At 42.7% G+C, this 26,829-nt stretch overlaps 1 protein-coding gene across 1 annotated transcript in view; it reads right to left on the bottom strand.

The window, feature by feature from the left end:
• Positions 1–26,829, bottom strand: part of LOC148773299 (P antigen family member 2-like) — a 66,380-nt gene that overhangs the window by 38,688 nt on the left and 863 nt on the right. The window contains exon 2 of the mRNA XM_088833568.1: positions 6,797–6,895. Coding sequence (XP_088689694.1) covers positions 6,797–6,895 — 99 coding nt within the window. The remainder of the gene's footprint in view (positions 1–6,796; positions 6,896–26,829) is intronic.

The following is a 26,829-nucleotide window of genomic DNA, read 5'->3' as shown; positions in this document are numbered from 1 at the left end:
ACAATCTACAAGTCAGTTTGTAAAACCCCTGGAAATTTAGGGATGAGCAGGTAAACGATTGTTCTGTGACATGGCTGTAGCACTCTACTGAGTGCAGTGAAACTAAACGGGATTTTCGAGAATCCTGGCAGTCTTCCCCTCCTCACTGATGCGTGTTTCATGGGTCTGAGGTTTATGACATCTTCTAAACCATAACCAGGCTGTTTGCATCTTGCATTTCCCATTCTTGGGGACAGGAAGAAGAGGAGGAAGTGTTACCTTGGTTGGAAAAGTAATGTCTCTGCTTTTTAATATGCTATCTAGGTTGGTCATAACTTTCCTCCCAAGGAGTAAGCATCTTTTAATTTCATGGCTGCAATCAGCATTTGCAGTGATTTTGGAGCCCAAAAAAATAAAGTCTGACACTGTTTCCAATCTTTCCCCATCTATTTGCCGTGAAGTGATGGGACCAGATGCCATAATCTTAGTTTTCTGAATGTTGAGCTTCAAGCCAACTTTTTCACTCTCTTCTTTCACTTTCATCAAGAGGCTTTTGAGTTCCTCTTCACTTTCTGCCATAACAGTGGTGTCATCTGCATATCTGAGGTTATTGATATTTCTCCCGGCAATCTTGATTCCAGCCTGTGTTTCTTCCAGCCCAGCGTTTCTCATGATGTACTCTGCATAGAAGTTAAATAAGCAGGGTGACAATATACAGCCTTGACGTACTCCTTTTCCTATTTGGAACCAGTCTGTTGTTCCATGTCCAGTTCTAACGGTTGCTTTCTGACCTGCATACAGGTTTCTCAAGAGGCAAGTCAGGTGGTCTGGTATTCCCATCTCTTTCAGAATGTTCCACATTTTATTGTGATCCACACAGTCAAAGGCTTTGGCATAGTCAATGAAGCAGAAATAGATGTTTTTCTGGAACTCTCTTGCTTTTTCCATGATCCAGCGGATGTTGGCAATTTGATCTCTGGTTCCTCTGCCTTTTCTAAAACCAGCTTGAACATCTGGAAGTTCACAGTTCACGTATTGCTGAAGTCTGGCTTGGAGAATTTTGAGCATGACTTTACTAGCGTGTGAGATGAGTGCAATTGTGCGGTAGTTTGAGCATTCTTTGGCATTGCCTTTCTTTGGGATTGGGATGAAAAGTGACCTTTTCCAGTTCTGTGGCCACTGCTGAGTTTTGCAAATTTGCTGGCATATTGAGTGCAGCGCTTTCACAGCATCATCTTTCAAGATTTGAAAGAGCTCAACTGGAATTCCATCACCTCCACTAGCTTTGTTCGTAGTGATGCTTTCTAAGGCCCACTTGACTTCACATTCCAAGATGTCTGGCTCTAGGTGAGTGATCACACTATTGTGATTATCTTGGTCGTGAAGATCTTTTCTCTACAGTTCTGTGTATTCTTGCCACCTCTTCTTAATATCTTCTGCTTCTGTTAGGTCCATACCATTTCTATCCTTTATCGAGCCCATCTTTGCATGAAATGTTCCCTTGGTATCTCTAATTTTCTTGAAGAGATCTCTTGTCTTTCCTATTCTGTTATTTTCCTCTATTTCTTTGTATTGATCACTGAGGAAGGCTTTCTTATCTCTCCTTGCTATTCTTTGAAACTCTGCATTCACATGCTTCTATATTTCCTTTTCTCCTTTGCTTTTCACTTCTCTTCTTTTCACAGCTATTTGTAAGGCCTCCTCAGACAGCCGTTTTGCTCTTTTGCATTTCTTTTCCTTGGGGATGGTCTTGGTCCCTGTCTCCTGTACAATGTCACGAACCTCCGTCCAGAGTTCATCAGGCACTATATCTATCAGATCTAGTCCCTGAAATTTATTTCTCACTTCCACTGTATAATCATAAGGGATTTGATTTCGGTCATACCTGAATGGTCTAGTGGTTTTCCCTACTTTCTTCAATTTCAGTCTGAATTTGGCAATAAGGAGTTCGTGATCTGAGCCACAGTCAGCTCCTGGTCTTGTTTTTGCTAACTGTATAGAGCTTCTCTATCTTTGGCTGCAAAGAATATAATCAATCTGATTTCGGTGTTGACCATCTGGTGATGTCCATGTGTAGAATCTTCTCTTGTGTTGTTGAAAGAGGGTGTTTGCTATGACCAGTGCGTTCAAAACTCTATTAGCCTTTGCCCTGCTTCATTCCGTACTCCAAGGCCAGATTTGCCTGTTACTCCAGGTGTTTCTTGACTTCCTACTTTTGCATTTCAGTCCTTTATAATGAAAAGGACATCTTTTTTGGGTGCTAGTTCTAAAAGGTCTTGTAGGTCTTCATAGAACCGTTCAACTTCAGTTTCTTCAGCGTTACTGTTTGGGGTATAAGCTTGGGTTACTGTAATATTGAATGGTTTGCCTTAGAAACGAACAGAGATCATTCTGTCGTTTTTGAGATTGCATCCAAGTACTACATTTTGGACTGTTTTGTTGACCATGATGGCTACTCCATTTCTTCTAAGGGATTCCTGCCCACAGTAGTAGATATAATGGTCATCTGAGTTAAGTTCACCCAATCCAGTCCATTTTAGTTCACTGATTCCTAGAATGTCTACGTTCACTCTTGCCATCTCCTGTTTGAGCACTTCCAATTTGCCTTGATCCATGGATCTAACATTCCAGGTTCCTATGCAGTATTGCTCTTTACAGCATCGGACCTTGCTTCTATCACCAGTCACATCCACAACTGGGTATTGTTTTTGCTTTGGCACCATCCCTTCATTCTTTCTGGAGTTATTTCTCCACTGATCTTCAATAGCATACTGGGCACCTAACGACCTGGGGAGTTCCTCATTCATTATCCTGTCGTTTTGCCTTTTCATACTGTTCATGGGGTTCTCAAGGCAAGTATACTGAAGTGGTTTGCCATTCCCTTCTCCAGTGGACCATATTCTGTCAGACCTCTCCACCATGACCCGTCCATCTTGGGTGGCCCCACACAGCATGGCTCAGTTTCATTGACTTAGACAAGGCTGTGGTCCATGTGTATGAGGGCTTCCCTCATAGCTCAGTTGGTAAAGAATCTGCCTGCAATGCAGGAGACCCTGGTACGATTCCTGGCTTGGGAAGATCCCCTGGAGAAGGGATAGGTTACCTATTCCAGTACTTTTGGGCTTCCCTTGTGGCTCAGTTGGTAAAATATCTGCCTGCAATGCGGGAGACCTGGGTTCGATTCCTGTGTTGGGAAGATCCCCTGGAAAAGGGAAAGGCTACCCACTCCAGTATTCTGGCCTGGAGAATTCTATTGACTGTATAGTCCATGGGCTTGCAAAGAGTCAGATACACTGAGCAACTTTGTTCTTTAGATCTTCTAATTCTTTGTTCAACATTTCTTGTATCTTCTCAGTCTGTCCTTCCATTGTTTTCTTCTGAGATCTCGGATCATCTTTACTATCACTGCTCTAAATTCTTTTTTGAATAGATTTCCTATCTCCACGTTGCTTAGTTGTTGTTCTGGGGTTTTACCCTACTCCTTTGTGTGAAACATATTCCTGTGCTATCTCATTTTGACTCACTTTCGGTGTTCATGGTCTCTGTTCTGCAGGCTACAGGATTGTATTTCCTCTTGTTCTTAGTGTTTTTCCCCTTGTGGGTTAGGTTGTTCTGAGAGTTTCTTCAGGATTCCTGGTGGGAGGGACTAATGTCTGCCCAGTGGTGGGTGCAACTGTGTCTTGTCCCTCTGATGGGCAGGGTCATGTCAAAAGGTGTATATAGAAGTGGCTGTCGGCTCAGGAAGACTTAGGCAGCCTGTCTGCTGATGGGTGGGACTGTGTTCCTGTCATACTGGTTGTTTAGCCTGAGGCTTCCCAGCACTGGAGCCTACAGGCTTTTGGGTGGGACCAAGTCTTGGTGTTAAAATGGTGGCCTCCAGAAGAACTCATGTCAGTGAGTACATTCTGATGCATCTACTACACGTTTTCCCCACAGTGAACCGCAGTTGTCCCTTGCCTCCCAGGAGACCTCCAACACCAGAAGATAAGCCTCGCCCTGGGTCCCATGAGTCACAACTTTTTCCTCAGGTTCTGGTGCACAGATGACTTTGTGTGCAACCTCCAAGAGTGGAGTTTCTGTTTTTCCAAGTCCTCTTGAGTTCTTGTGATGAAGTCCCACTGGCCTTCAAAGCTAAATGCTCTGTGGGTTTCAGCTCTCAAGCCGGACTCCCGGACTCTGGAGCCTTACATTGGACTTAGAACTCCTCCTGTGGGAGAACCTCTGTGATGTAGCTATTTTTCAGTGTGTGGTTTGCTCACCAAGTGGGGATGGGATTTGACTGCACTGTGACTGCACCCCTCTTTCCATCTTATTCTTTGTGTTTGTAGCTTATTCTTTGTGTTTGGATGTAGAACATCGTTTTTGGTAGGTTCCAGTCTTTCTGTCGATGGTTGTTCAGCAGTTAGTTGTGATTTCAGTGTTTTGGGGAGAGGATGTGACCTCAAGTCCTTCCACTTCACCATCTTGTCTTCACCTCTCCTTTGAATCTTTGCCTTGGGAGACAGCCAGGGTAGGGAATTCTCCTTTCAAAGACTCTCTCAAAGTCGAAGGTCAGAGGGCAAGGAATTGGAGCTTTAGGAAGCTTAAGACCATGGGTTCACAAGTTCTAGGAGTAAATCATTGCAAGTATAGAATGATTCCAGTTAAAGGGAATACCTCAATGCCTTCTTGGTCACATGGGAAGCAGTCTTCCCATAGGTAGAATATTTGGGTCATTGCTGGCCAAGATTTAGATTTTTATCAGGAAGAAAGTTTCTCTCTTGTTAATATTATTGCCTTCTTCTTTTTCCTAGTCCAAAAATATTATGTTCAGCAGTTTGTTACAGGTTATGATAAAGGATAAAATTGAACACCCAGTAGAAGAGGTACTAGGACAAGGCATGGGCCCAGGGTATCCATTGCCCTCTCCAGGCCGGCAACTCTGCCTGAATCTCCATGCATTCACTGACTCTGAAGTCCCTAGAATACTTGAGAACAGAGATGCTGAGCAAATCTTCCAGTTAGTTGATTAAAAAGAAAAAAGAGGAGAAAAGTAAACAAATGAAGTCCTAATAAATGTGGCCCTCAGTTAAGATAAGAAAATGTCCAGGTACTCTGAACAGAGAAAAAGGGAGAAAAAATTATCAAAGAAATAATGAAACAACGGTCCTAAAAATGAAGGCCATGAGAGTGCAGCACAAGTGAAGCTTTAGACAAAGGCACATCACAGCAAAGTTTCAGAATGAATAAATAAAAATCAATAGTAAATCTTAATAGTATATAAAAGATAAACAACCCCAAAGATCTGTGCAAGAGATTAGAACAGGCCAGAATACATATGGCTGGCAAGTCAACACCAGAAAATATGCTCAATATACTGAAATGCAAATTAAAATTAGAATGTGATACCAATACACACCTATTGGAATTGTGAAAATTTAAAAGTCTGACCATACCAAGCGTTTTCAAGAATGGAACTCATATATAACTGAGTCATACTGTCCTACATAGCTGGGAATGTAATTATGTATACCAGACACTATTAAAAAGTTAAAGGCATACATACTGTAGGCTTCAGCCATTCCAATCCTGAGTATTTTTTCAAGACAAAGGAAAGTATATATCTACACAAAGTCTTTTACATGAATGCTTTACTTATTAAACTCCAGACTGGAAACAACCACAATATCCATCAATCAATGTATTGTTAAACAAATGATGGCATATCCACACAATGGAATGATTTTCAATTACCTCATCTATAACATGGAGATAATTGACTAGAGGGATTTATATTATTAGTGAACAAGAGGAGTAATGAACAGAGATTAAAATGATCTGTAATGAAATAGACTAAAGCCCACACATCATTCCCTGGGAGAAGCCATTCCTGGCCACCAGATTTACAGGGCTCTCTTCTGTGTTCTAAGCATCCCCTGGCTCTCGTCTGTCTATCCCGCATAATTATAACTATATACTCAGTTCCTTTTCAGTCCAGAACCTGAAGCCTGACTCCCAGCAGAGGCTCAGAGAAATTTTCTGCCCTCTGAATGACGGTGATCTATGCTACTCACAATCAAGTATAGTCATTATCAAACCAGCAATTCCTTTACTGGAAGTAATACATTATTAACTAGTGATCATAGGACATTTCTCTTGACAAATTTCTGTTCTTGTAGAGGGGGAAATGTACACATTACTTTGTCCAAAAGCAAAGTACTACTGTTCCCTACTTTTATGTTAATAATTCTGGACACTCTGCTACTTTCTCAGATCACCTCTCAGTTAGGGGCTGCCTTGACTAATTCACTGAAGTGTCCCACATATAAAGGGGCTGAAGAACAGACTAGACTGTTGATAAATACTTTTGAATGGATATAATGCTGACAATGTGATGATTATTTTTATCATTTTTTATTTTCATTAATTAATTAATTTTTGGCTGCTCTGGGTCTTCATGGCTGCATGTAGGTTTTCTCTACTTGTGGCAAGTGGGAGGTACTTTGTAGTTGTGTTGCATGGGCTTCTCATTGTGGTGGCTTCTCTTGGTGCAGAGCATGAGCTCTAGGGTGTGCGGGCTTTAGAAGTTGAGGCACGTGAGTTCAACAGTTGTGGCATGCGGGCTTAGTTGCCCTATGACATGTGGAATCTTCCTGGACCAGGGTTTGAACCCATGTCTCCTGCATTGGCAGAAGGGTTCTTAACCACTAGATCACCAGGGAAGTCCAACAATGTGATTATTTTAATGTTTGGCTGGAAAGCTGTGTTTGTCGGCTCAGGCTGCCAAAACAAAATGCCATAAAATGGGTGACTTAAGGAACAGAAATTTATTTCTCACTGTTCTGGAGACTGGCAGTCCAAATCAGAATGGCAGCAAGGTTGGATTCTGGTGAGAGCTCCATTCCTGGATCATAGATGGCTGTCTTCTTGTTGTGTCCTCACATGGCAGTGAGAGAGAGACAAACAGACACAGAGACAGAGACAGAGTGAATACATTGGTGTTTCTTCTTTTTTAAAAATATTTAGAAAGTATTTATTTTATTACACCCATGTAAACTGTTTGTCAAACACATAGAGTGGATGTAAAGAGTTTATATGGACTTTAAACCAGGGCTATAGCTTCTTAATTAGACATCCTGTAAATGAAAGGGAGACACATGTTAGCGGAAATGAAGGAAGGTTGGCAGGGAGGGGACTTTCTCCTCTGTTTCCTTGAGTTAATCTGGAGGCTGCTGATTTATAGGGCCTTTTGATGGGTCATCTTCCTCTTGAGCAGGAAGAGAGTCAGCCCTCTTGCTAAACCAGGTAAATTAATTACTGTAAGTTATCCTCTGAATTTAAAGCCCACACAAATGAGTCACGTGCCATGTTTTCCAGTGAAAACAGCAGAAGCCTGGCTTTTTAACTGGTTCAGCAATTAATTCTAGATGCATGTTAGAATGTCCCAGGAAGTTTTTTAAGCATTGCTTATGTCTGGGGCCCTAATTCCTAACATTTCCTAGTAGTTCAGAATATTTAAGTGTGATATCCTGGATATTATAGTTTTTAAAGCTCCCAAGTGACATTTTTTTTTCCTTATTTATTTATTTATTTGCATTACAATAGTTTAATATGAACAATCAGAACTAATTAACAGTATAACAATATTTTACAACTGAAATAATTAAAATAAACTATAAAATTACTACATAAAACAGGTCTGATCTAGCTTATTTACTTTCTATAATCTCTTCAGTGCTGCAAAACCATTTATTTCTTTTTCTTTTTTCATGTTTTAATAAACACTTCGTCTTTTTGTATTGTTTTCTTTTTCATCACAATAATAGAAATATAACACCATATATCACTGTAAAACACATTTCCACATAAATGCTGATAAGCACAAAATATTTTTCATCATTTACATTTTAACTGTAATAATATATGGCAGGATTAAAGCTGCATCCATCATGTGTCTAACTAACCTTGCTGTAATGAATTTTTTTTAAACTTTTAACAATATATAAAAGACTGTGCTGTTTATTTTTTATTTTTTTTTAAATCAAATAATCCAATTTTATTTATTTTTTTTTCAAGTTGAACAGACTAAATTTCTTTAAACAAACTTACTTATACTCCAGAGTCCTTTAAAAACTTAATAGCATTTATACATTGAAGGTATTTGATTTTCTTGTAACTAGCACTTCAAATGCAACAAGCATTTGAAGCAACAAGCATTTGACCCAACAAGTAAAACTTCCTACAGTTCATAACTTTAATAAATAAAATAAATTAAATGTACAGTGAATAAGTTCTCTGAAATATTTCAATATTTCTGCAGGTTTAGTAACATCGTAAAATACGTTTCAATTAAAATTCACAAATCTAAAAACCTGTTAGGCATTTTTAGGCATTTTAAGTTGGAAATGAAGACCAATGTTACATTGTAATATGCCAATTACAAATAGTACTTCAAATAGCAAATACTACAGTTTGTCCCAAACTTTAAAAACTATTCATGAACTCAACACTGAACTATTGATGGCTATGAGAATTGTTTCCTAGCCTTTTTGAAAATTTCAACCCATTTACCTTTAAGGTAATTATTGATAAGTACGATCCCGTAGCCATTTTCTTTATTGCTTTGGGTTCAAGTTTATACACTTTTTCTGTGTTTCCTATCTATAGAAGATCCTTTAGCATTTGTTGGAGAGCTGGTTTGGTGATGCTGAATTCCCTCAGCTTTTCCTTGTCTGTAAAGCTTTTGATTTCTCCTTCATATTTGAATGAGATCCTTGCTGGGTATAGTAATCTGGGCTGTAGGGTATTTTCTTTCATCACTTTAAGTATGTCTTGCCACTCCCTTCTGGCCTGAAGAGTTTCTGTTGAAAGATCAGCTGTTATCCTTATGGGAATCCCCTTATGTGTTATTTGCTGCTTTTCCCTTGCTGCTTTTAATATTTGTTCTTTGTGTTTGATCTTTGTTAATTTGATTAATATGTGTCTTGGAGTATTTCGCCTTGGGTTTATCCTGTTGGGGACTCTCTGGGTTTCTTGGACTTGGGTGATTATTTCTTTCCCTATTTTAGGGAAGTTTTCAACTATTATCTCCTCAAGTATTCTCTCATGGTCTTTCTTTTTGTCTTCTTCTTCTGGGACTCCTATGATTCGAATGTTGGAGCGTTTAACATTGTCCCAGAGGTCTCTAATATTGTCCTCATTTCTTTTAATTCGTTTTTCTTTTTTCCTCTCTGTTTCATTTATTTCTACAATTAAAACACTCTGGAGGGAACAAACAGTAGAATAACAGAGGCAGAAGACAGGATAAGCGAACTAGAAGATAGAATTGTAGACATTTTTTTTTTTAAGGCAAGATAAAGAGCCACTGGTCTGCATTTTCCAGAGGGTTTGATGGTAATCTAGAATAATTTAGAAGTATTGCAGGCCCAATTGAAATTTCTTTTTTAAAAAATTTATTTATTTATTTTAATTGGAGGCTAATTACTTTATCATATTGTGGTGGTTTTTGCCATACATTGACATGGATCAGCCATGGGTGTACATGTGTCCCCCTGTCCCAAACCTCCCTCCCACCTCCCTCCCCATCCCAGCCCTCTGGGTTGTCCCAGTGCACTGGCTTTGAGTGCCCTGTTTCATGCATCAAACTTGGACTGGTCATCTGTTACACATATGGTAATATACAAGTTTCAGTGCTATTCTCTCAAATCATCCCACTCTCGCCTTCTCAAACAGAGTCCATAAAGTCTGTTCTTTATCTTTGTGCCTCTCTTGCTGTCTCGCACATAGGGTCATTGTTACCATCTTTCTAAATTCCATAGATATGCGTTAATATACTGTATTGGTGTTTATCTTTCTGACTTACTTCACTCTGTATAATGGGCTCCAGTTTCATCCACCTCATTAGAACTGACTCCACTGTGTTCTTTTCAATAGCTGAGTGATATTCCATTGTGTATATGTACCACAACTTTCTTATCCATTCATCTCCCAATGGATATCTCCGTTGCTTCCATATCCTAGCTATTGCAAACAATGCTGCGATGAACATTGGGGTACACGTGTCTCTTTCAATTCTGGTTTCCTCGGTGTGTATGCCCAGCAGTGGGATTGGTGTTTCTTCTTATGTGAGCCCCACTTTCATGACCTCATCTAAATCTAATTGTCTCCAAAGGATTCATCTCCAAATATTATTTCATTGGCAGTTACCACTTCAACATACAGATTTGGTGGGAGACAGAGTTGAGTCTGTAGCAGAGGTAAAGATATCAACAGCTTTATGTCACAAAATCAGTATGTGAAAGCAGTAATTATCATTGGATGTGGGAAGTTCAGTTAACCTGTCTCACTCTTACAATGAACCTTATATTCTAGCTTTCCTCCTGCTTCTTGGCCACTCCACTCAGTTTTTTTCCCCCCTTAGGCCCCTTCATTGTGTTTCTCCTCTGCATTTCTTTTCTGTTTATGTCTGTCTTGTCTACCAGTGTGATATTCCCATCATCCACGTCACATCACTGGTCATTTTGAGCATTGCAGATACGTCCTGAAACATGCTAGGAATCAATGTATGTGTACGAAATGAAGGAATATTTTCTAATGACTGACAGGAAAACCATCTCCTCCATGTAGGAGTCAGTATATAGGTGTCATTTTTGTATCACTATACATAAAGTCTTGAGACTTGCTCCAGACACTGTAGGGCTGTGGCTCTGTCTTGGTACCCTGGTGACCTCGCATGTCCCCATGTAGGCTACATAGGCAAGGCTAAACTGCAGGCTGACTTGAATCTTGACAGAAAACCTTCAGGTTGCTCTAGCAGCAAGGGGAGATGAGCAGCCTGGTGAAGAGCTGCTATGAGGCAATTTCTCACCTGCCTGCTTATCTTGCTGGAGGCTGACACGAGGTTGTTACTCATCCATCTCTGGTCTCAGTTGAACATAGGATGGTCTCCCTAGCCCCAATTGAGAGTACAGCTGTGGACTACAGAACTTCTTATTGCCATAGAGCACAACTGAGGGCTCCTTCCTGGCAGAGAGACCCTCCACCTGCAGTGCCCGTTACTGAGGCCTTCCAATTCAGTGTCTTCCTGGCTCAGTCTTGGAAGATTGAACTTTTCTAAGAAGCTGTCCATTCCATCCAGGTTATCCATCTTATTCCCATATAGTTGTTCATGATAGTCTCTTATAATCCTTTTTATTTCTGCATTGTCTGTTGTAACCTCTCCTTTTTCATTTCTAATTTTGTTGATTTGATTCTTCTCTCTTTTGTTCTTGATGATCTTGGCTTAAGCTTTGTCAGTTTTATTCTCTCAAAGAATCAGCTTTTAGTTTTATTAACCTTTACTATTGTTTCATCTATTTATTTTTCACTATTCCTGCTCAGATTGTTATGATTTTTCTCCTTCTGCTATTTTTGGGGATCTTTTCTTCTTCTTTTCCAGTTGTTTCAGGTGTAAAGTTAGGCTGTCTATTCAATGTTTTTCTTGTTTCTTGAGGTAGGATTGTATTGCTGTAAACTTCCCTCTTAGAACTGCTTTTGCTGCATCCCATAGGTTTTGAGTTGTTGTGATTTCATTGTCATTTGTTTCTAGAAATTTTTATGATTTTCCTTTTGATTTATATAGTAAATTGTTGGTTATTTAGAAACATGTTGTTTAATCTCCATGTGTTTGGGTTTCTTAACAGTTTTTGTTCTGTAATTGATATCTAGTCGCATAGAGTTGTGATCAGAGAAGATGCTTGACACAATTTCAATTTTCTTAAATTTACTGAACTTTGTTTTGTGACCCAAGATGTGGTCTATCCTGGAGAATGTTCCATGTGCACTTGAGAAGAAGGTGTATTCTTCTGCATTTGGATGGAATGTCCTGAAGCTATCAATGAGATCCATCTCATCTAATGTATCATTTAAGACTTGTGTTTCCTTATTAATTTTCTGTTTTGATAATCTGTCCAATGGTGTGAGTGGGGTGTTAAAATCTCCTACTTTTGTGTTACTGTCAATTTCTCCTTTCATGTCTGTTAGTGTTGTCTTATGTATTGGGGTGCTCTTTTGTTGGGTGCATCAGTTCCGTTCAGTCACTCAGTCGTGTCTGACACTTTGTGACCCCATGAATCACAGCACACCAGGCCTCCCTGTCCAACACCAACTCCCGGAGTTCACTCAAACTCATGTCCATAGAGTCAGTGATGCCATCCAGCCATCTCATCCTCTGTCGTCCCCTTCTCCTCCTGCCCCCAATCCCTCCCAGCATGAGTCTTTTCCAGTGAGTCAACTCTTCGCATGAGGTAGCCAAAGTATTGTAGTTTCAGCTTTAGCATCAGTCCTTCCAATGAACACCCAGGACTGATCTCCTTTAGAATGAACTGGTTGGATCTCCTTACAATTGTTACGTCTTCCTCTTGGATTGATCCCTTGATCATTATGTAGTGTCCTTCCTTACTTTTTGTAATCTTCTTTACTTCAAGGTCTATTTTGTCCGATATAAAGATTGCTACTCCAGCTTTCTTTTGCTTCCCATTTGCATGGAATATATGTTTCCAACCTCTCATTTTCAGTCTATATGTATCTTGAGGTCTGAAGTAGGTTATCTTGTAGACAGCATATATATGGGCCTTGATTTTGCATCCATTCAGCCAGTCTGTGCCTTTTGATTGGAGCACTTAATCCATTTACATTTAAAGTAATTATTGATATTTATGTTCCTATTGCCATTTTCGTAATTGTTTGGGGTTGATTTTGTAGATCTTTTTTCTTCTCTTGTATTTCTTGACTCTATAAGTCCCTTTAACATTTGTTGTAAAGCTGGTTTGGTGGTATTAAAGTTTCTTAGTTTTGCTTGTCTGGAAAGCTTTTTATTTCTCCACCAATTTTGAATGAGATCTTTGTCAGGTACAGTAATCTTGTCTGTAGATCTTTCCCTTTTAGTACGTTAAATATATCCTGCATTCCCTTCTGCCCTGCAGAGTTTCTGCTGAAAGATCAGCTGTTAAATGTACTGGGTTTCCCTTTTATGTTACTTGTTGCTCAGATTTTAATCTGGTCCTACGTCTGCGTGTTCTTGTCCCCAGTGTCCACAGCTATCAGAACTACTGCGTTTCCTTTCGTGGTAGCTCCCAATGTCCTTTTATATCTTCCATAGAGAGTCTGCCTAGTTGATCGTGTGGATTTAATCTGCAGCTTGTGCAGCCGTTGGGAAGTTTTTGGGTCTTCTTCCTTAGCTACACTGCCCCTGGGTTTCAATTGTGGTTTTACTTCCACCTCTGCACGTGGGTTGTCCACTGGATTTTGCTCCTGAGGCTGTCCTGGAAGACTTGGGTTTGCCTCTATGAGAGCCAAGTGTGGAGGTGGTGCAGCTGCTTGGGTCTCAGGGGTTCTGGGAACACCAGGTACTCAGGGGAGTTGGCGGCTAGGGCAGCAGGAAATATAGTGCACTAGAAGGGTATGGCAACCAGTATTACATAATACGCTCCAGGAGAACCCCCTAACAGAGAAGCCTGGCAGGCCACAGGTCTACACGGTTGCAAAGAGTTGGACACGACCAAAGCAACTCTGCGTGCATAAATCCAAGATTTTTTTTTGCCTGTGGCAGCTCTGCCCCAGTGACAGTTGGCACAGCTGCTTGGCTTGTGTGGATCCTGGTGAAAGGTTGCTGTTGACCCACGAAAACATGTTGGGATTCTTGGCCTGTGGAGGAGAAGAATTCAATCCAGGGCCAGAGACGAGGCTTGACCGCTCAGAGATTTTGTGTAATAAAGTTTTATTAAAGTATAAAGAAGATAGGGAAAGCTTCTGACATAGGCATCAGAAAGGGGCAGAAAGAGTACCCCCCTGCTAGTCTTCAGCTGGATGTTATATAGTCACTAGCAGTCTGTTAATGAAAGAAAAGAATGTCTTAAAACTCAAAATGGCACCAGGCCCCTCATCCATAAGATGTATTTTGGGATAATCTTAGCACCAGACAATTCATCCTGGCCATAAAAAAATTGACTTGAATCTTGTAGAAGGACAGATTACCATACAAATAGTTTCATTTACATAGATTAGGGGAACAATGTCTGAGTATAACATACTGGTTCTGAGCCAGTAGGTTCAGATGACAAGTAGGTTCTGAGCCATTAGGCAGAACCAACTTGAAGACAGAGTTTGGGGTAAATGTATAGTACATTAACATAGCTTAAGGCAAACATTCCCATAAGAAAAATGCATTGGTTAACTCAAGGTTTGAGAATAGTTAACTTCAGGTGAAACCAGGTGTCATTATGGGAACACAGTATTTTAAGAGAAACCTCCTTTTAAATTTGTATCAGTTCAGTTCAGTTCAGTCACTCAGTCGTGTCCGACTCTTTGCAACCCCATGAAACACAGCACGCCAGGCCTCCCTGTCCATCACCAACTCCTGGAGTTCTCCCAAACTCATGTCCATCGAGTTGGTGATGCCATCCAGCCATCTCATTCTCTGCCATCCCCTTCTCCTCCCAGCCCCAATCCTTCCCAGCATCAGAGTCTTTTCCAGTGAGTCAACTCATCGCATGAGGTGTCCAAAGTATTGCAGTTTCAGCTTCAGCATCAGTCCTTCCAAGGAACACCAAGGATTGATCTTTAGAATGAACTGGTTGGATCTCCTTGCTGTCCAAGGGACTCTCAAGAGTCTTCTCCAGCACCACAGTTCAAAAGCATCAATTCTTCGGCGATCAGCTTTCTTCACAGTCCAACTCTCACATCCGTACATGACCCCTGGAAAAATCATAGCCTTGACTATACGCACCTTTGTTGGCAAAGTAATGTCTCTGCTTTTTAATATACTATCTAGGTTGGTCATAACTTTCCTTCCAAGGAGTAAGCGTCTTTTAATTTTATGGCTGCAATCAGCATCCGCAGTGATTTTGGACCCCAAAAAAATAAAGCGCAGGCTCTGGCGGCGCAGATGCGAGAGACGCCAGCTCCAGCGGCACAGGCTCTGGCGCAACCGACCACACACAGAAGAACAGCTAAGAGGAGCTACCCCACGCCCAAGGCCAGGGCCGGCAGCTGAGAGGAGCTACCCCACGTCCAATAGGCGGTGGCTGCGTGGGCGCAGGAGGGCTGAGAGGAGCTACTCCACGTTCAAGGTCAGGAGGGGCGCCCTTGAGGAGATACACCTCGTCCAAGGTAAGGTGCAGTGGCTGTGCTTTGTTGGAGCAGCTGTGAAGAGATATCCCACGGCCAAGGTAAGAGAAAGCCAAATAAGACGGTAGGTATTGCGAGGGGGCATCAGAGGGCAGACAAACTGAAATCATAATCACAGAAAACTAGTCGATCTGATCACATGGACCACAGCCGAATGTGGTCCACTGGAGAAGGGAATGGCAAACCACTTCAGTATACTTGCTTTGAGAACCCCATGAACAGTATGAAAAGGCAAAATGATAGGATACTGAGTGAGGAATTCCCCAGGTCGGTAGGTGCCCAGTATGCTACTGGAGATCAGTGGAGAAATAACTCCAGAAGGAATGAAGGGATGGAGCCAAAACAAAACCAATACCCAGTTGTGGATGTGACTGGTGATAGCAAGGTCCGATGCTGTAAAGAGCAATATTGCATAGGAACCTGGAATGTTAGGTCCATGAATCAAGGCAGATTGGAAGTGCTCAAACAGGAGATGGCAAGAGTGAACGTAGACATTCTAGGAATCAGTGAACTGAAATAGACTGGAATGGGTGAATTTAACTCAGATGACCATTAAATTTGTATAGAGATGGAAAAAAATATCGCTAGTTCGTTTCCTCCTGACGATTAAGAGAGATAAAAATGTCTGACACTTGCAGCCTATTTCCTCCGTTTGGAGACCCCTGGCCTTCCTGCCTGTTACCCTGTTACTGGCGGCATCCAGTGTGCAGGGACATGGACTGCCTCTGTCGCAGAATTTAATGCCCTCTCAGAGTCTTTTTTTGAGCCTCTCCTAGCTGGTGATCAGAAGGCCTCTTTGGCCAGTGTTTCTCTGTAGCTCTGCCCGTTCAGGCACTTAGAGGGCTCCCTTGCCTGGGGTCCTTCTCTGTTGGTCAGTGCATCAGGCACATAGAGGGGCCCCCTTGGCTGGGTTCCTACTCTGTATATTGGCACATCAGGCACTTGAAAGAGCACCCTGGGTGCGGTCCTACTCTGTAGCTCAGTGTGTCACGCACTCTCTGGGTCAGCCTCTCTACTGTTCAGCTGCCAATGCTGGTGTATGGGGAGAGAGAGGCCACGGTGATGGCTGCACCACCCCCACACATGACTCAGCAGTATCGCCTTGCTTCCATGGCTGCCTGGCTTTCCTCCACAGGCATTTCCCACCAGAATCTCCTCCTTCACATCCCCTCCATCCGTCTCTGCACCATCAAGAGCGGCTCTCACCCTGGGATTGCTCCACAATCCCTAAACTCCAGCTCCCAGCCACTGCACCTTCCAGGGCACCTGCATCCCTGTCCAGGGTATGTATGGCTGTGGCAAGGATGTTTGATTCTCATTCCATTTAAGCTTCCACAGATCAGCTGTTTCACTCTCAGCCTTAATTCTCTTCTGACTCAGACAATTGCCCCAATGCAGGGATTAGACCCCTGATTCAGTTCCCCCACCCACCCATGGCAGGTCCAGTCTTACTGACACTCCTGTTTTCCCCCCTAGTTCCTTCATCCTACTGAGTTTTGCATGCTTCTATACAATCTTATCCACTGGTCAGGTACTCCTGTCTGCTCTCAGTTGGTGTTCTGCATGCACTTCTGTGTCTGAGGTGTATTCCTGATGTATCCGTGGAGAGAGATGTACTCCACCTCCACCTACTCCTTCGCCATCTTTAAATCTCTGCCATGGAATTTGACAGCAGTTTGTTTTTCTCTGTCTCCCTATAACCTTTAACAATGGCTTTGGCATTCCTTTACTCTATAGGACAATACAAGTACATTAACTTTTAAAAAATGTTTCTCTGTTAATGATTTCATCAGGGACACCTTATGAGATTTGGGTGGCACATTTTGTAAACCCGTTTATTCAAGAGACCAAAGGCTTTTATATGATTATTTGATATGTGGGTATATATGGGTATGTATTAACATATAGATACTCCTAAACACTACGTCATGAACAAATTTTTTTAACCCTAGAAGTGAGAGGGTGGTTTATGTAATTCACTATATAATAAACAATGTAATTCACAACATTAATAGAAAAACTGAGGTGAAAAAATTCTGTGATCATCTCAATTGATGAAAATTAATCTATATTCAAGACAGGAAACTAGGAATAGAATGGAACTTTCTCTGATAAAGTATATCTACAAAAGAGCAAAGTAAACAGGTTGAAATTGAGAACATTTTTCATTTCCTACCAGGAAAAATGCCGATTATCACCTGTTTTAGTCAAGACTATTCTGGCTAGTGTTGCTCAGTGCTGCCAAATGAGAAAAGATATAAGGCTTAAGGCAGTACAAATTGTTAATTTCAAATATAATAGTAAATTTTGAAAAGCAAAAAGAATCTAGATATAAATTTTTGAAATTAATATGCATATATAGAGGAATTATTGGACAGAAAACCTATATACAAACATTCTATCTCTACATACATGTTCAACTAGGCAATAAAAATCACGCACCATGAATTTTCAATAACATTAAATACCCAGCAATAAATTTAACAAAAAAATATGCAAGTAGAAAAAGAAACTTTATTGACAGAACTTTAACAGTCAAATACACAATATAAGAACAGCATAGATGGTTTCAGTTTAACTTCTTTCAAGCAAATGGTTGCCCTTCACCGATAATATAAATATAACATTAAAGTTACTTAGCAGAATTTTATTTCGATGATAGGAGAGGTATACAAGTTTCATAAAATGGACTACAGTTTTATAAAATGGACTAAAACAAGAACACTAAGGGAGACCCTTTGGCTTACCTTCAGTTAATCTTCTCAAGACTTTATAGACTTTTCAAACATATTACCAGTATTTTAAAAACACACTAGTCTTCCCATTATACAGGAAAACAAGGACACTGTGTTCAGAACAAATGAAATCATTTTAACCTATTAGAAGGTAGTTTTCAGTAGAAGGCAAAACTGTGTACACTTCTAGTAAAACATTTAACAACAAAAAACACCTTAAGAAAAACAAAATACACAAAAACTGAAATAAAAATTCCCAAAAAATATCATTTAAATGTGTTGGTTTGAAATAATATTCTGAATATAGGATAGCCAAACAGTTGTTATCACTGTTACTGTTTAAGTGAAGTAAATAAAAAGGACAGTGTTACATTTGTTTCTTCACTACTGTGGAAAAGTATAAAAATTTTCATTTGTTCTAGTTCTTTATGTTCTACTGGCATAAAGACAGAAATATAGATCAATGGAACAAAATAGAAAGCCCAGAGATAAATCCACGCACTTATAGACACCTTATCTTTGACAAAGGAGGCAAGAATATAAAATGGAGAAAAGACAGTCTCTTTAACAAGTGGTACTGGGAAAACTGGTCAGCCACTTGTAAAAGAATGAAACTAAAACACTTCCTAACACCATACACCAAAATAAACTCAAAATGGATTAGAGAGCTAAATGTAAGACCAGAAACTATTAAACTCCTAGAGGAGAACATAGGCAAAACACTCTCCGACATAAATCACAGCAGGATCCTCCATGACCCACCTCCAAGAATATTGGAAATAAAACCAAAAGTAAACAAATGGGACCTAATTAAAATTAAAAGCTTCTGCACAGCAAAGGAAACTATAAGCAAAGTGAAAAGACAGTCTTCAGAATGGGAGAAAATAATAGCAAATGAAACACTGACAAAGAATTAATCTCCAAAACATACAAGCAGCTCCTGCAGCTCAATTCCAGAAAAATAAACGACCCAATCAAAAATGGGCCAAAGAACTAAACAGACATTTCTCCAAAGAAGACATACAGATGGCTAACAAACACATGAAAAAATGCTCAACATCCCTCATAATCAGAGAAATGCAAATCAAAATCACAATGAGATACCATTTCACACCAGTCAGAATGGCTGCTATCCAAAAGTCTACATGCAATAAATGCTGGAGAGGTGTGGAGAGCAGGGAACCCTCTTATACTGTTGGTGGGAATGCAAACTAGTACAGCCACTATGGAGAACAGTGTGGAGATTCCTCAAAAAACTGGAAATGGAACTGCCATATGATCCAGCAATCGCACTCCTGGGCATACACACCAAGGAAACCAGAATTGAAAGAGACACATGAACTCCAATGTTCATTGCAGCATAGCGAGGACATGGAAGCAACCTAGATGTCCATCTGCAGACACATGGATAAGAAAGCTTTGGTACATATACACAATGGAGTATTTTTCAGCCATTAAAAAGAATACATTTGAATCAGTTCTAATGAGGTGGATGAAACTGGAGCCTATTATACAGAATGAAGTAAGCCAGAAAGAAAAACATCAATACAGTATACTAACGCAGAGACATTATTTTGCCAACAAAGGCCCGTCTAGTCAAGGCTATGGTTTTTCCAGTGGTCATGTATGGATGTGAGAGTTGGACTGTGAAGAAAGCTGATCGCTGAAGAATTGATGCTTTTGAACTGTGGTGTTGGAGAAGACTCTTGAGAGTCCCTTATACTGCAAGGAGATCCAACCAGTCCATTCTAAAGGAGATCAATCCTGGATGTTCATTGGAGGGACTGATGCTAAAGCTGAAACTGCAATACTTTGGCCACCTCATGCGACAAGTTGACTCACTGGAAAAGACTCTGATGCTGGGAAAGGTTGGGGGCGGGAGGAGAAGGGGACGACAGAGAATGAGATGGCTGGATGGCATCACCGACTCTGTGGACATGAGTTTGAGTGAACTCCGGGAGTTGCTGATGGACAGGGAGGCCTGGCGTGCTGTGATTCATGGGGTCACGGAGAGTCGGACACGACTGAGCGACTGAACTGAACTGAACTGGACGCATATATATGGAATTTAGAAAGAGGGTAACCTTAACTCTGTATACGAGACAACAAAAGAGACACTGGTGTATAGAACAGTCTTTGGGACTCTGTGGGAGAGGGTGAAGGTGGGATGATTTGGGAGAATGGCATTGAAACATGCATATTATCATATGTGAAACGAATCACCAGTCCAGGTTTGACGCATGATACAGGATGCTCGGGGCTGGTGCACGGGGATGACCCAGAGGGAGGATATGGGGAAGAGGGAGGTGGGAGGGGGGTTCAAGAAGGGGAACACATGTACACCCGGGGCGGATTCATGTCAATGTATGGCAAAACCAACCAATAGAATATTGTAAAGTAAAAAAAAAAAAATGCATATTATGGGAGAGGGGCCTGGTGAAACTCCGTCAGCCTTGAGGTGTCTCTCTTATCTGATTAATAACTTTCTAAGAGACATAAAACATCCAGCTAAAGACTAGCAGGGGGGCATTCTCTCTGCCCCCTTCTGATGTCTATGTCAGAAGCTTTCTCTATCTCTTTTATACTTTAATAAAACTTTATTATACAAAATCTCTGAGCGATCAAGCCTCAACCCTGGCCCCGGATCGAATCCTTCTCCTCCAGAGGCCAAGAATCCCATCGTCTTTCATGGTTTAGAAACAACCTTTCATCTTGGGGGCTCCTCCGGGATTCTTCAGGACAGAGTAAGGACGCTTGGACCTCTAGTTCTTTGTTCTCCTAGCAAACACGTTTTCTGTTGTACTTTACTAACTCTACGGTGTGCCTGTGTAAATAAATGGCATGCCCTGCACAAAGCAAATGAGGAGCCCTGCTCTGCGGTTTTGAGGTTTTGTGATGACCAAAGGCAGCCCCGAAAGGGGGAGCCTTATCGGGGGTTTAACCGACCTGCCAATGCCAAGAGACACCCAAAGTCTCCTTCAGGAACGGCCAGAAATGCGCAAAGCATGTGGACCAAACTCACCTTTCTCAATCAAACTTTTTGGTCTCTTTGACCATTTCATAACTTCCTGGGAATTAGAACTACTAACCTAATCTGTTGGATCATAGACTTTCAAGGGACTTGTAATCTATGCTGTTACTGTGTGTTACTTAGGTCCCAAACTTGGATTGGTACTCAGGAAGCGCCTAGCCTCGCTAGGAGTCAAAAGTTCGGAAGCTAGATGGAGCTCTAGCTCCAAGAGCATCTCTGAGGTTAAAGGTTACTCAGATAGAAGTACAGCAGGCTTCTTCCTTTGGTGACGCTGGCTCTTAGTGGACCAGAGGAGGCTCTCCAGTGGCTTTTGTCCCAACTCCTTAGATATTCTTTCTGTGGAATCAGTGGGAATGAACTGGAAGGACTGGCCCTAATAACTCGAGGACAAAAATCACTTTTTCCTTACTGGCCAGCCCTTCCCCACCTCTTTTGCTATCACTTGTGCTGGTGTGGTTGAAGGGGTGAAGTTCAAATTTTACATAACCTCCTTTTCCTTCTGCCTCGGTAACTCAGCTTGCCACTTGCAAAGTCTAGATCACATAGGTCATGTAGTCTCAGAAAGTGGGGACTCACAATACTAGGAACTGGGGTTTATCTCACTCACCCTTCTCCTGCTGTTTGCAAATGCCAGCCCCTGCAAATCTGCTTAATCGTGAGGATCCAGGCCAGGCATCCCCCTCCCCATCTTGACTGCTGTCCCCCCACGCTTGTGAAACCCCTTAATTTAAACCAGCCTATTAACAGCTAGTATTGCCCACTACAGTCTGTCTATAAAAACCCTGTAATACCTTTGTTCCAGCCTCAGAGCTTGGAGTGTTAATTCCTCTGGGCCCAGCAGCGTAATAAACCTGAGTTCTCCAACACTCCAAGTTTAGTTCTTGGTTTCTCGAGTACTCATTTCTGCAACATGGTGACACTAGGAAGGAACATCTTGGTTTTATATTCCTACCGGTCTTATTATTGTCAGGAATATACTCAGGTCGTGCACAGGCACTCAGGAAATGAATGTTTCCCCCAGCGGTCTTATCTTGGGAGGTATTCTGGAAGGTTACTCTGATTGCACCTGGGGTGGCATCAGAGGCAAGCAAGGTTTTAATAGTGAGGGACTGGACACTAGTCTGGGACGGTATCAGGCTTACCCCTGGTGCATCTCCACCCTGCCTCAGTGGCTGCTTCAGTGCGGTCACTCTAGGAGTCAGCTGGCATCCGTGAGTGCATCTTTCAGTTTGAGGCAATCAAGCGTCTGAGTTGCAGTGTCCTAAGCACTTCTAAGGTGCCATCTCACTTGAAGAAAACCCTGTCACCCCTGCAGGACCTTGAGTCCAGCTCTTTCTCTCAGAGACCCCCTCCATTTCCCCCCAGCCCTGAGGGAAGTGCCTTGGACGCCTGGTTTCGGTCTGGATTTTCTCTGGATCCTGGAGAGATGTTCAGTTCAGCCCTCACCGGGACATTAAAACAGACACCTATGTAGGGGCAGTAGAGAGGTCCTGCAGAATGCAGGGAGCAGGCAAGGTCCTCAGGGGATCGTCTGAGGCAGCGCAGGTGCTTGCTGAGAGGCCACAAATGGGGTGAGGATGTAACTGAGGCCCTGTGAGCAGAGTTAGGAGAGGGGCTAAAGAGGCTCCTGGAGTGGGAGGGAGGCCTAGTGGAAGGTGAGGGGAGAGGGTGGAGATTTGGGGACAGAGAGGATTTGTGGCAGCTGTCACCAGGAGAGGGACTCTGGAAAATGACAGATGATTAGAGGGATGTGAGACAGCAGTCATAGGCACAGTGAGCGGAAGACCTCTCCTCTCTCCAGAATTCAGTAGCCCACAGTGTGTGCTGAGACATGACAGAGAGGACCAGGTCCCTGGGACTCGTTCTGTGGATCTGGGATTCACTCTGAACCTCCCGTAGGGCAGGATACAAAGTCACCACGACCAGAGGTGACTAGGGTGGGTTAAGTCCATTCTGAGGACCCAGACATGGGAAATCAATTTCAGAACCCCTCAGCTGTCAGGCAATCCCCACCCCTGGGATGAATCTGCCTTCCTCAGGAGGACATCCTGGTGAATGCAGACTGCAGGGACAGCAGGACTGGAGGCCTCTCTCCCTTGGGGTTGACTGAACAGAGACTCAGTGCAAATGCCAGCATCGCAGCCCAGAGGAAAAGATGTGGGGCTCTGTGTCCCAGGCTGCAGGCTGTAGGCTCTGGGGGAGGTGCGTGTAGCCGGCGAGCTAAAGGAGAGCTGTTCGATAGAGCTGCGTCTACTTAAAGAAGAGCATACAACAGGAGAGATGTGAGTTTAAGCTGGATTTGGAGTCTTCTCGGAACTACAATCCAGGACACAGCTCCTCCGTGAGCTCGGAGGAAACTGCTTGGAGGAGGTAGCAGAGAAATCAGTATGATTTTTGCCGAGGAAGCACATGCACTCAAGTGTACATATTGGTTAAAGATTACTGTGAAACACAGAGATCAGATGTCACAAGTTCATTATTTTCATGCTTTTCTGTGTGTGGAAGATGCAAGACTCTAGGGTCACTGAACCTTTTCCTGAGGTATCTGTAAAAAAATAAAGGCCAACTTGTCCAAAGCAGAGTGTGCCTCATATGGTTCTTCCCCCTAAATTCCTTCAGAATGCACTTTAGGTCAGTAACCACATTGGTTACAACTTAACACTTGTAAAACTGGCTGTGAGTAATGCTGTTTCAGGATCTGAATTTACTTGAAGCCAGATGTTCAAGCTAGATTTAGAAAAAGGGAGAGGAACCAGAGATCAAATTGCCAACATCCTTTGGATCAAAGAAAAAACAAAAGAGTTCCAGAAAAACATCTCCTTCTGCTTTATTGACTATGCCAAAGCCTTTGACTGTGTGGACCACAACAAACTCTGGAAAATTCTGAAAGAGATGGGAATACCAGATCACCTGACCTGCCTCTTGAGAAATATGTAGGCAGGTCAGGAAGCAACAACCAGAACTGGACATGGAAAACCAGACTGGTTCCAAAGAGGGAAAAGGGGTAACTCAAGGCTGTATATTGTCACCCGGCTTATTTAACTTATATGCAGAGTATATCATGAGAAACGCTGGGCTGGATGAAGCACAAGCTGGAATCAATATTGCCAGGAGAAATATCAATAACCTCAGATATACAGATGACACCACCCTTATGGCAGAAAGCGAAGAAGAACTAAAGAATCCCTTGAAGAAAGTGAAAGAGGAGAGTGAAAAAGTTGGCTTAAAACTCCATATTCAGAAAACTAAGATCATGGCATCTGGTCCCATCATTCATGGCAAATAGATGGAGAAACAGTGGAAACAGTGACAGACTTTATTTTGGGTGGCTCCAAAATCACTGCAGATGGTGACTGCAGCCATGAAATTAAAAGATGCTTGCTCCTTGGAAGAAAAATTAGGACCAACCTAGACAGCATGTTAAAAGCAGAAACATTACTTTGCCAACAAAGGTCCATCTAGTCAAGACTATGGTTTTCCCAGTAGTCATGTATGGATGTGAGAGTTGGACTATAAAGAAAGCTGAGTGCCGAAGAATTGATGCTTTCAAACTGTGGTGCTGGAGAAGACTCTTGAGAGTCCCTTAGACTGCAAGGAGGTCCAACCAGTCCGTCCTAAAGGAAATCAGTCCTGAATATTCATGGGAAGGACTGATGCTGAAACTGAAGCTCCAATACTTTGGCCACCTGATGCGAAGAACTAACTCATTTGAAAAGACCCTGATGCTGGGAAGATTGAAGGTGGGAGGAGAAGGGATGACAGAGGATGAGATGGTTGGATGGCATCACTGACTCAATGGACATGAGTTTGAGTAAACTCCGGGAGTTGGCGATGGACAGGGAGGCCTGGCAGGCTGCAGTCCACAGAGAGCATGCTGGTCTCGAAGAGTTGGACATGACTGAACGACTGAACTGAACTGAGAGCTGGAATTGACTAAGATGGTTAGGGTCTGTGTCCTCAGGTGTGGTGTATTTGAGCTGTTTTGGGTTGCTGTCCAGGATGAGTGCTCTCTGAACTGTTCGTGGATCTCTGTCCCAGGCATGAAGTCTCTGAACTATTTGGGAGGGTTTTGTCCAGAGGGTTGGGTCTCTGAGTTGTTCATGTATCTGCATATCAGAGTAGTCTTAAGAGGAAGGCTGGATGGACCCCATTCTCATGGGTCTTAGAAGTAGACCTGTGATATCACACTTGCTGCGATTTCTACCATGCCTCCCTACAGAGATAAAAGCTTGTGGCCCCATCCTCAGGGAGGGCAAGTCATGTGCAGTACACGGGAGGCTGCAGTAACAATACTGATAAGAACAATACTTCCTGACATGACTACCACCTTTGTTAGGGGCCCTGTGAAAAAACTGTGTACACACACTCACTCAGACAGTCTCCCCAACCCACGACAAAGAGGCCACCATTTGCAGATGGGAGCACAAGGCCCAGTACAGATGGATGGTCTCGGCTCTTGAGGACAGGAGGAACTGGATGCAGGCTTGGGCTCCTTGGAGGAGGCAGGGAAGACTCGGCAGAACCCTGGCCAGGTAGTGGGGGAGGGGGGCATTGGCACAGGCCACAAGGACCCCGTGACTGTCTCACTGTCAGGATATGTCTCTGTGTCTCCCCATCACACACCCAGCTTCTTGCCTGACATATGGAATGTAATCTACACATTCCCTGGGGACGTGGTGGTGAACCTCCAAGCAGTTGGGGGGAAACCTCACATTCACCAATTTGCATGAGGCTCCACCACAAATGCAGAGATCCCTGCCTCTCTTTCCCCCATCAAAGCATTCATTGGCACTGAGGTCAGCAGGAGGGCAGTCAGGGCTGGACAGGTTGTGAGGGACCCTGTGTTCAGCATGAGCCTCCCCATGACTGGAACATCTCCATGTCTTGATCAGAGCAGAGGACCCTGATGTGTGCCAAGGGAGCATGATTAAGACGCAGGCCACGGGCAACAGAATCATTTCTTAGAGACAGTCCCTGGGGGGGTGGGGGTGGGGAGCAGCTTCTTTCCTCCTGAAGAGATAGGCACATCATCCAGTAGCAGGGCTGGGGGCCCATAGGTGGCTGCTAATTGGGGATCCTTTGTTGCCAGAAACAGTCTCTCTGACCCTGTCCAATGTTCTAACTTTGTCTTTCTGCCTGCCATCTCTGTGCCTGTTACATCCTCCCTCTTTGTCTTTACGAGACTGACTGTGATCTCACTCATTCCGTGAGGGTCCTTTCTCGGTCTCTCCTGAGGGTATCATCAATTGACACGGATGTTCACTGGGAGCAGTAGCGGGGGATTCCCCTTGAGTGTAGGGGATTCCAGAAAAGGAATGTTCAACTTCAGAGGGTCTGTGGTTTTCCTGGGATGAATCTAGAGCTCCTCAACAATCATTGTGTGATCTGGGCCTCTGAAAGAACCCTGGGGCTTCTCTGGTAAGAAACCTGTGGATCAAGTCAAAGTTCCCCCTGTAGCCAGATGGCCCTAGGGGACCCGCCCCTCATCACTACTCTCATCGGATCTCCTGGCTCTCCCTCCATCATGCTGTGACAGTCACATAGCCCTCTTCACTCTTTTCATACACACTACACTGAGTTCCACTCCCCAGTTTTTCCACTGGCCTTAACTCTGTCTGGGGTACTTTTCACCCAGATAGGCATTTGTCTAGGCTTTTGCTCACATGTCACAATCTTAGAAGGAACTTCCCTGGCTACTCTTTCTAGATATCATCCCCTCGCTCTATTTCACTATCCCAGTTTAATGTTAATCACAGCAGTTATGAACACCCGATAAATTACTTATCTTTTGGGGCTGTATGACCCCAACACAATGGAAGTTCCATGAAGCCAAAGAAGATTTTCTCTTTCCTAACACACATAGTTGTGCTTGACAGAAACTGTGGAGAGGATGAATGAATGTCGGTATGAATAAGCAAATTTAAACTTGTTGAGAGAGGC

This window comes from Moschus berezovskii, chromosome X (genome assembly GCF_049115385.1).
Source record: "Moschus berezovskii isolate FMDL1 chromosome X, NW_MosBer_1.0, whole genome shotgun sequence".
Taxonomy (NCBI): Eukaryota; Metazoa; Chordata; class Mammalia; order Artiodactyla; family Moschidae; genus Moschus; species Moschus berezovskii.
The sequence above is the reverse complement of the archived record's forward strand: the minus strand, read 5'-3'. Positions and strand labels throughout refer to the sequence as shown.